At 35.3% G+C, this 9,099-nt stretch overlaps 1 protein-coding gene across 1 annotated transcript; it reads right to left on the minus strand.

Annotated features, from left to right (window-relative positions):
• Positions 1-924: 924 nt before the first annotated feature.
• On the minus strand, positions 925-7,364 carry LOC145584966 (uncharacterized). Its single transcript, XM_081641746.1, has 3 exons — positions 6,353-7,364; positions 4,838-5,026; positions 925-1,743 (listed from the first exon to the last, which is right to left on the minus strand). Exons 1-3 carry the CDS (start codon positions 6,533-6,535, stop codon positions 1,360-1,362), a joined length of 756 nt encoding a protein of 251 aa, XP_081497872.1. The 5' UTR covers positions 6,536-7,364; the 3' UTR covers positions 925-1,359.
• Positions 7,365-9,099: the final 1,735 nt, after the last annotated feature.

Raw genomic sequence — 9,099 nt, forward strand, 5'->3', positions numbered from 1 at the left:
CCTCCAAAAGTTTTTTTTTTTTTTTTTTTAAAAAAAAAAATCTTTTTTGTCAAATCTTCTCAAACAATATTATATCACCTAATATATTATTTCCAAATTTAGTAAACATATATCTTTCATATTTTTTTTTATTTGATATATATATATATATATATATATATATTTTTTTTTTGACAAGTATTTGATATATATTATAACTTTCATATTAGGTAATTTTTTATTTTCAAAAATGATTACATATAAAAATAATGTTATTACTAAGATAGTAAGATATTATCATTTACATAAATCTTTTAATTGTTTGTTGTACAAAATTCCCATCACTTTAGTTTCAACTTATACCATCAAAATAGTATTCAATGCTTTAATTATGCGTAGTATATTTTTTAAAAAAATTAATTATATTATTATCTAAATCATGTGTTGATCAAAGTGTGTCAATTAGATAGGTACGAAGAGAGTATTGCATGAGTAACCTAGATGTCTCAATTAAAATGTATAGTTTAGGTATAAAATTTAAGTTATTTTATGCATATTATATTTAAATTATTGTTAAATACAAGTATATAATTCAAGTTATTTTGTTAATACAAAAAAAAAAAAAAAATTGTAACTATCTCTCTTTTTTTATTTTTTAACTATCTCTTTTGTGTAAATAATTGTATACTTTGTATATAACTAATTAAATTTTGTAATTCTTTATAAAATTCTGCTAAATCCGTGTGTTGCACGGGATCTAAGCTAGTTATTCTAGAATAAGTAAGACGGGTTATGTTCGAAATATCAGCCAAAGGTCATATTATTGTTCTGTTCTTTGCACTGGAGTACACCACCTTCTCTCCTGTTTCACATTTGTTCCCACTCAAATCAAAGACATTAACAAAATTATCCAAGTAAGCATAATTTTATAAAAAATGCACTATCTTAGTTCTTAACGGTGAAAATAAATGAATTTCTTTTATATACAAGTCATCATCTCTACAAAAAAAGTAACAAATCTTGTATTTGTAATTTACAAATGGAACGGTCCTATTACCAAAAAAACATATACACATCTAATGAAATGCCATTTCACAAACATTTTCAGTCATTGCATTCTGCATACATTAATGTGGCTAGTATGTAGCGGACTTGAGCAGCAGCACTATAAACATTCAAGCTGCAGGGAGCCTAATCACCAGGCACCAAGATGAACCAATGGCTTGCCTCAGATAGTCGACTCTGCACAAATCATGTTGCTAGGGTGCCCACATGAATCTGGACAACCACAGGTTTTCTTAGCATATGCTTGTATAAAACGAGTAGCAGCCCCAGGTTTATCAAGATACCTTTGCTACATATGTATGAAGTTATGAACATTCATTTAACTGGTCTGACATCAACAGTTTTCACACGGAACCTATACTGTGGCTGAATTTCTTCATCATCGTCATCTTCGTCTTCACTTGAACCATCTTCTACGCAATCCCATCGTGAATAGTCAAGTCTAGAATGTCCCTTTGGTTTTGGGATTGTTTGCCATCCCTTCGAATGAGGATCAGCAGCTTTCCGGCTTCCATTGCTTTCAGGGTTAATGCCATTAGATATGTGGACATTCGGTTCAGGTTTCTCAACTATGCCTGTTGAGTCTTCCACATCATTATTTTCTCCATCCTCTTGTTCAGAGCTTTTCAATGAATCTTCACTTATGTCTTCATCATCTTCCTCAAGTTCAGAATCAACCTCAGGTATTGGAGAAAGTGACTTCCTTGAGCAAAAAATACACCATCTCAAAAACAGCTTAGTGTAAAAGATAAGGTCCACAAAGAGAAAGCACCTAAAGCAACAGCTGTGTGCAGCATGCAGGCGAATAAAAAGAAATCACCACCCTCTGCTATTAAAGGCTAATAACTAACAAAACAAAACAAAACAAAACAAAAAAAAAAAAAAAAAAAAAAAAAAAAAAAAAAAAAAAAAAAAAAAAAAAAAAAGAGACCAACACAGCAAGCAAAAGATTTGTCTTTGTGATTCCTTTTGGTTAAAAGAATCATAAACAATGTTTGCTGTCACTTTGTCGAATAGATCAATTTAGAAAAGCTTTCATGTAAAATAAACTTTAGTACTTTACCTTATAATAAAGCAAGGTTTCAAAGAAAAATGAGTAATGTGAAATAATATGAAAAGCAAGGCATAGAATACTGAATACATGAGTGATTAATATTATATTAGGCGAAGTTGAGAAAATAAATGGTCTCTTTAGTTTAAAATATATCCAAATTAATGAATTGCTTCTTAAGAATTGCTAAGCGAATTGCCGATTTGTTAAAAGTGGATCCCATTTGTACAAATCAAAATAAGTGATCTGAAGCAAGAGGAGTTGTATTTACAACAGATCCATAAGCATAGACTGCCTTCAAAATCTGAAGGGAAAATTACCCAAAAAATTGGCCCAATACCCATTTTCAATAGAGTGCCAAGAGGTGAGCTGAATTGTTAAAAGTGGATCCCATTTGTACAAATCAAAATAAGTGATCTGAAGCAAGAGGAGTTGTATTTACAACAGATCCATAAGCATAGACTGCCTTCAAAATCTGAAGGGAAAATTACCCAAAAAATTGGCCCAATACCCATTTTCAATAGAGTGCCAAGAGGTGAGCTGAATTGTTAAAAGTGGATCCCATTTGTACAAATCAAAATAAGTGATCTATAGCAAGAGGTGTTGTATTTACAACAGATCAATAAGCATAGAGTGCCTTCAAAATCTTAAGGGAAAATTACCCAAAAAATTGGCCCAATACCCATTTTCAATAGAGTGCCAAGAGGTGATATATTGACAACAGATCCATAAGCTTAGACTACCTTCTAGATCTGAAGGAAAAATTACCAAAAGAAAAAAAAAAAAAGGGTTTTCTCTCGGTAGCCATATACATTTGCTCATTCTCATTGGTAGCAATTTTATTTCATAAATCTCTTAAATAGCATAGAAGCTACAATCTTTCGCTAATCTAGCTTTATTATAATAATTATGATATAATTAACCTCTAGTGATTAACCTTGGTTAATAAATTAACACTCTTACTACCACAACAATGTACCCTCAACCTCACCACCGCTGCCATCACAAACCCCTACCCGGTCGAAATGGGTGGTTTGAAGGGAAGAAAGGGGCGGCTGGGTGTTTAAGGGGAGGGGGGAGGGGCGGTTGGGTGCTTAGGGAGAGGGGGTGGGGTGGCAAGGTGTTTTAGGGGGTAAGGTAGGGTGCTGAAGGTGGGCGATGGTGATTGTGTGAGAATTACTTAAATATTACCATATTAAAGAAAACTTATAATTTCAATGCTATTCATGAGATTTTTAAAATAATTTGCTCCAATGAGAATGTGCAAATGTATATGGCTACTAATGAAGAACCCCCCCCCCCCCCCCCCCCCCCCCTCTTTCCTCGGCAGAACTATCAGCCATATTACAAGATTAGGCCACTTATAAAAAAAAAATGCTGGAAGATATTTGATCCCTCATTTTTAGTCAAGAGGGAGCTGTTCCCATTATTAACCATTTTCCCTCCTTTCTCCTCCTTTTCCCTTTCCTCTAATTTTTCCCTGTTTTATAGATTTAGTCCTTCCTATGTTTTTACAGCTACTAATAAACTCTTGTTAGTGCAGGATTCAAAGTAAAATAAGATATAAAGAAACATATTGCTCAGAAAATTGGGGAGCTGAACATAGAGGGAAGGAAAAACACAAGATGCAAACAGAAAAATAGCATAGGAATATTTATCAGTCATATAATTAAAAGTCTCACTCTCAGTCCAGACCATCACTTTCAAAACCAGGGTATAAAGTGCTTTCAAAATTTCAGAACTGCAACAGCAATAGTCAATGAATATAAAGATGGGATCCATAATAGAAACAGGGGAAATTTAATTTCCATGTATTTTAAAACAAGAATCTCAGATGCTTAATACTTTCATTCTTAATCTAACATATGAAATAAAGTCCACGTTGTCAATGAAATTGGTTCATCCTTCTAAATGCTTAGACAGAGATTCCAAAAATCGAAAATATAACAACCCCCCCCCCCCCCCCCCCCTCTTCCCCCCTCCAGGTCAAATGTACAAATTTGTACTCCATGAGGAGTAGCACGATATGAGGGGTAAGAGGGAACAGGAGAAGAGGAGGAAGGAATGAACCATACCAGGGAAACAAGGAAAAATAAAATAATGGTACAGACAAGCACACTCATGACTCATCATTCCAAGAGAATAAAGGCCTACATGATGCCCAGCATAATTTTTACCTTAAAATGGCCAAAGCTTTTTCTCTATTTATACCAAACTGCCAAAGAAGTCAATTTTTATACCAATCTGATATTCGACCCTAATTGATCAGAAACCCCAAAAAGTTTTGGTAATTTGAGACAGTTTCTGAAACAAATCTTTAAATTGCAATAGCACATAACTTGCATCAGTACCATAAACTTGGATATTCTCAAGTTTATCGCATAATTTATATCTAGATGTCACTCTCCATAATATATTGAATCGCAAATATCTCATACCTAGGAGGTTAAGCAATAATCTATGTTCGAAATCATTATACACCCAATACAATATTATGGATGCCAGTTGGAACAACATCCCAATCACTATTAATTTTCAATTTCTCTTACACCACCAGCACAAACATTTATCAGTTATTCAGCAGCAAAAATGACCATCGGCTGTTTGATTCAGTAAAATGCAGAATGGGTATTCAAAACATACCTATTAATCATATTGGGGGGGGGGGGGGGGGAGCGAGCTGGAGGACGGACGACACACAAATATTAGATTCTGACACTTGCTAAAGACATGAGGACATACCAATTGTGTTTTTAAACGAACTTGAAGGTTAAGATATACTTCGGATGAGGGATTTAACTCAAGGAGCCGATTCACATCAAAAAGTGCTGACTGATACTCCTTCAGAGTGACCAAAGTTTGAGCACGCAACATTAATGCTCCAGTGTGCTTATGATCGAGCTCAAGAACAGATGTACATTCATCAGCTGCCTAAAACATCAGAAATATAATAAAATAAACATAAGTATGATCTCCCATCATTATATCAATCAAAGAATTCTTTCAGCTAAATTCTGTAAAGGGAATTCAATTTCCACATTAAAGGCAGTGGCTCTTATGCATCTTGCTCCAGCCTTCCAGAACATAGACCTGGAGTCAGATCAAAGTTACCCCTCCCCCTTGTAGCAAAAAAATTTCTTTTGAATACATAGATTGATTTCACATGAGAAAAAAGTTGAAGATACATTATCTGCAACAGATTAATAATATGATACTCAGACTACTCACCATTGTCCATACACAAACTAATAGGGGGCAGATCTTGCAATTTAGTTGATCAGCTTTAAAGTGCTTATGTATCAAGATATACTTTCGCCTTAATTTTCATTCAAATTCATTTTGTTACAAAATTACACATACAGTGTAATGTAACACAGCTACAAAATAACAGATTTGCTGTTTAACAGCAGTTTTCATACATACAGTATGCCCTTTGCTTCTAAAGTTTAAAAAAGGGAGAAAAATACACAGAGGAAATCATTCAAATGACAACCATAAAAATCACGGGATGACTGGACTACATAAAGGTGAACCTTCTATAACATACAACATAAACCCCAGAATACAAGGATTACAGTTTTCGGTTTTGCGTGATAGTGGTCAGACAGTCCTTGTGGTTTGATTCTTTAATTGCTTCTATACTTGCATTTGGGGTAGTAGAATGTTATCAATAGTGGTAACTCACAATGCTTACGTTTTCATATTTTCGAAAATCAATTCTCACATTACCAAGGGCGCCACCATTGATCTTGTAGAAAACCAATTTTTTTACTTCTGGTTTCCCCCTTTTTTTTTCACTATTCAAGGCAAAATCGCTACTTCAAGTTGTGACTTAGCACCAAAACCATTACTTCAAGTAGCAGTTTTGCTCATGAACATTAAAAAAAAATGAGCACGTATTTACAATATTGCAATTACACGAAGATCACCATGTATTTTCTCCGCATTACTTCTATCATTTACAGTTCTAACTTCAGATTTATTTATTTAAAAAAAAAAAAAACTTAATACTATAGTACAAAATTCGGAACTATTTCTAAATTAAAACAAAATAAGTATTACTCATATGAAAATCCATAAAATCGTGAAATTCACAATATTCAGAGCTCAGAATAATTAGGTAATTATCAGAAATAATTATTAAAATTGTAACAAAAAATAATTAGGTAATTATCAGAAATTGACAATATTGAGAGCTACTTTCACCATGAAATTCAACATTTACGAAAATAAAACCAACGAAAGAAGGAAACAAACCATCTTAAATTCGTGCAATTTAAGAAAGCAGGCAGCGCGATTACTATGAAGTGCGATCTTCTGCGCTTTAGTCTTGGCAACAACGACGGCATCGGAATAAAACCCTAATGCTTCTCTGTAACGTCCCTCACGATACATTTGGTGAGCTCTCTCCACCTTATTCAATGGCGGCGTAGTTGCCATACTCTCCAATCAATCAATCAATCATAAAATAATCAGATTAGAAAAATCGAGAGGAAGCTAAGTATAACAGAAAATTGAATTCATGAATTTTTTGAAATTTCGGATCAAATTGGAATCGAGAAGAAGTGATGAAAATGGATGGAAATTGGAATTGCAGAGAATGAAGAAAGAGCGAGAGGTTGAAGATGAAAGATGGAAAGAGGAAGGGAATAATTTGAAAGAGGTAAGGAGGCTGGAGGGAGCTAATCTATCTCCTGGTGTTATGGCTGTGTTCGTGGCGATCTGGATGTTGTAACGCTTCCTTCTTCAGCTTCAAATTTGAATTTTTCGGCTGTAATAAATGGACAAAGTTAAAAAAAAAATAATAATAAAAAGTAAAAAATTATAGGAAAATGGAAATAAATAATCTCATTTTTGCGTGATATGACAATAACAATTGCATTTTTTTATTATTACGAGGCAATCCTACCTTTTCATGTCATCTTCTTTTAATAGACATTGACTTGTTAGTGACCGATTTTTATAGGTTATATGCTACGTGTTAAAATTTAATAGGTTTATTTCATTTTTTAATAAAAAAAATAAAAATATAGAAAAATAAATAAAAAAATTTAGAAAGAAAAAACCCTTATCCACCAACCCCACTATGAAACCCTAGCCCTTACCCCACCCACCACCAAAAACCGGACTACCGTCCTCCTTAACCTCCGAAAATGGCCGGCCGGCATCAGGGATGTGTTTAAGGGGGGTTTTTGAGGCTAGGGTGGGGATTTTTGGGATGGTTTGGGAGGTTGGGTGGGATTTTTCAAGGTTGGGATGATGGAGTATTTGGCGGTTTTCAGTGGTTGGATGGGGTTTTTGGCGGCTAGGTGGGGTTTTGGCGGGTTTACAGTGGCTAGGTGGGGTTTTCAAGGCGGTTAGGGAGGTTGGGTGGGATTTTTCAGGCTGGGATGGAGTTTTCGACGGTATTCGGCGACTAGGTGGGCTTGTGGCTTTGGCCTGTGGTGGTTATGCATGGTTTCGGGGGTAGGGTTTTGGGTTGGGGGGTGATTTCAAGGGTGGGTTTTGGTCGGTAGCCGGTAGGGTGGTTTTTGGTATTGATGGGTTTTAGCCGGCCGTTTTAGGGGATTAGGGCGGTGGCCGACCGATTTTTGGTGGGGCTAGGGTTAGAGTTTCATGGTGGGTGGTGTGTTTTTTCTTTTTCTTTTTTTACCTGTTTTGTTTCTAACTTTATTTATTTATTTTTATTTTTTTTTTATTTGGACCGATTATTCAGCGACGCGTGGCTTAAAAAAAATAAAATAAAAAACATAATAACCTATTTAACAAGTTGTAGGTAAAAAGGTCTGTTAAAAGAAGATGACATACAAAGGTGGGATTGCCTTGTAATAATCAAAAGGTGGGATTGTTATTGTCAGACCCTGCAAAGGTGGGATTATTTATTTTCATTTTTCCAAAATAATAATACATTGTTTTTTTTTAGAAAATAAAACCATAAAATTGAACAAATTTGATCATAATACCACAAAATTTAAAACTTTTATTATAATAACATAAAAAAAACCAAAAAAAAAAAAAAAGATTTTACCTCCACTTACTAACGCCATCCAAAAATTGTTAATGAGCCCCACACTATACTCGTGTTAGTTGTCTATTGGATAAAAAAAAAAAAAGAAAAATCCTAAAATCCTAACCAAGCCACCACACTCACCACCGACATCGGTTCCCCCTTGCCCCCACTCGCCGCTGTTGGCTCCCCAAGCCGACCACCCTCGACCGACGAAACCAGGCCAGCCGACTACCTGAACGACGCACCACCCTAACCCTAAAACACCGTACCCAGCCGCAGCCCTAATTCGATTCGGTTTTTGGGTACGGGTGTGGGTTTAGGTGAGGGTGAGAGGAGTAGGGTAGTTTTTTAGTTGGTGTAGGTTGAGGTTTGGACGCTGGCTCTAGGTAGAGGAGAGGAGTTCAGCGACGATGGTGGTGATGTCGCTGAGGTAGGTGGCGGTGGCGTGATGTTACTAGTAGGAGTTCGGTGGCGTAGGGTGATTTTCGGGATTTAGTGGTAGCAGTTCGGCGACGTGGGGTGGTTTTTCGGGGAGGGGGAAGACAATATTTGGTGGTGGGTTAGTTTCGTCGGTTTTAGTGGGGGAGAGGGGTGCCGGCGGCCTGGGATAAGGTGTCGGCAACTGAGGCAAGGTGGCGCCGGTGGTGGGGCTAGCTTGGTTAGGGGATTGGCCTTTTTTTTCCTAATATTTTTTTCTTTTTATTAATTTAATTTTTAAACCAATAAGCTATTGACACGTGTCAATTATGGGCCCCACTAACGAATTCCATCCAAAAATCCGTTAAATGATGGTGAAATCAATTTTTTGGATTTTTATGTGGTGATATAGTATAAGTTTTTTTTTTTTTTTTTTTTTTTTTTTTTTTTTTGTGGTGTTATAATCAAATTTTGGGTTTTTTTTGTTGTGTTATTTTCTTAAAAATCCTAAAATTAATAATCCCACATTTTTACTGACTGTTCAAAACAATCTTATCAATCTATAATCTCAAATGAG

This window comes from Chenopodium album, chromosome 16 (genome assembly GCF_948465745.1).
Source record: "Chenopodium album chromosome 16, dcCheAlbu1.1, whole genome shotgun sequence".
Taxonomy (NCBI): Eukaryota; Viridiplantae; Streptophyta; class Magnoliopsida; order Caryophyllales; family Amaranthaceae; genus Chenopodium; species Chenopodium album.

Coding starts and splice junctions, on each gene's coding strand:
- LOC145584966 (XM_081641746.1), bottom strand. CDS start 6,535: ATGGCAACTACGCCGCCATTGAATAAGGTGGAGAGAGCTCACCAAATG. Junction 5,027..6,352: donor AATTGCACGAATTTAAGATG/GTTTGTTTCCTT, acceptor CTGATGTTTTAG/GCAGCTGATGAATGTACATC. Junction 1,744..4,837: donor TTCGTTTAAAAACACAATTG/GTATGTCCTCAT, acceptor TGCTCAAGGAAG/TCACTTTCTCCAATACCTGA.